Source organism: Triticum aestivum, chromosome 7B (genome assembly GCF_018294505.1).
Source record: "Triticum aestivum cultivar Chinese Spring chromosome 7B, IWGSC CS RefSeq v2.1, whole genome shotgun sequence".
In the NCBI taxonomy this organism is placed as follows: domain Eukaryota; kingdom Viridiplantae; phylum Streptophyta; class Magnoliopsida; order Poales; family Poaceae; genus Triticum; species Triticum aestivum.
This window is the reverse complement of record NC_057813.1, coordinates 637,735,159-637,736,615: the sequence shown is the minus strand read 5'-3', so window position 1 is coordinate 637,736,615 and position 1,457 is coordinate 637,735,159. Positions and strand designations below refer to the sequence as shown.

The 1,457-nt window shown below is 50.2% G+C and overlaps 1 protein-coding gene across 1 annotated transcript in view; it reads left to right on the top strand.

Moving 5' to 3' along the window:
- The window catches only part of LOC123161425 (SEC12-like protein 2), a 3,970-nt gene continuing 2,513 nt past the window's right edge, over positions 1-1,457 (top strand). Inside the window, exons 1-3 of the mRNA XM_044579259.1 lie at positions 1-306; positions 417-511; positions 1,213-1,363. Of these exons, the coding sequence (XP_044435194.1) occupies positions 37-306; positions 417-511; positions 1,213-1,363 (516 nt within the window). The 5' untranslated portion in view covers positions 1-36. The remainder of the gene's footprint in view (positions 307-416; positions 512-1,212; positions 1,364-1,457) is intronic.

The following is a 1,457-nucleotide window of genomic DNA, read 5'->3' as shown; positions in this document are numbered from 1 at the left end:
CATCTCCGGCCACCGCTACTCCTTCCCTCTCCTGTGATGGCGCCGCGCGCCGGCGGTCAGACCTACGGCTTCCCCATCTACTGCGCCTCCTGGCTCCCACTCGCACACACCATCAAGCCCTCTCCATCCGCCGACGACGTCGTGGATGCGGACGCGTCCCCGGAGCTGTCCTCCCCACCTCCGCCCCCCATGGTGGCCCTTGGCGGAGGCGGAGGCGAGGGCCGGAGCGGCGTGCCCAACGCGCTGGTCGTCGCCGCCCTCGACCCCGCCGCTGCAGGGGCGCCTCCAGCGCTCTCCCCCGAGCCGGTGAGCGACCTGTGCCCCCTCGCTCTCTGATTTCACCAGATCCATACGGATCTCGGGGGAGACTTACCGTGCTGATCTGTCGCTCTTGTTTCGATGATGGTGGGGTGCAGGTGTTTAGGCTGGGGACAGAGGAGCGGGTGCCATACAGGATGGCCGTACACCCCCGCGGCGATGGCCTCCTCTGCGCCTTCCCCGACGGCTGCAGGTACTTGAGTCCTTGGACATGTGACGCTGATGCTCGCTTGTGCATTCGTCTGTCGTGAATTTTGATTAGCTCAAAATGTCCATAATGTGGTGCGATCTTTAGTGTTACCCTGTGGCTGTGGGTTAATTGTTGTTAACCTGTGGTTCACATGGTATGTATGCTTAGAATACTTAGGTGAGTCCGGTGCTTCGTTCGATCAGGGGTGTTGTGGATGTGGGGTTATATGCTGTAAATTCTGATTAATTCGACCAAAATATAATTAACCTATCATATCACAACGTAGAGTTCAAGACTTCTAGTAACATACAATGATGCCTTTTGATAACCCCATAATATGCTTGAACTGTCGCTGTAAGCACTGTGCTGGATTTGTTAGTATAGCTTATTTCCTGATTGTAGCTAAAATTCCGGGGCACCTGTATCTGTTCCATCTTGTGATGTTAAGTTTATTTCAGTTGTTGGGCCCATCTCATTGGCCTTATCAACGAGCATAACTGGGCTTGTTGGGGGTGTTACTGTAGATGAACTGGTGGTTAATTAAGTTTTAACTACAAAACATACAACTTTATACTTCTTCAATCTTATTTTACTCTATAAAAAATATGCAGTTTGTCTTTTTTTTTACTGACTGATTTAAGCACAATTTAAGTCACCCCGATGGTTCTGCAATTCTGAATTCTTACCATGTGTCACTTGCATAGGTTGGTGCGGTGGGAATCACCAGAAGGAGAAGATCGACATAGCCTAGTTTTGATATCTGACCAGGAGGCTTTAGTGAAGCTAAAGGATGTTGGTTTACAGTTGGCTGTGGCATTCAGTGGAGAGGGTTCACTACTTGCCACTGGTGGTGAGGTAAACGAAAGTATTGTAGTGTTATGCATTTGCTTATCTTACCTATTATTTCCCTTTTTTGGCGCCAACTATGTTTGTAGTCAAGTCGTTAGCC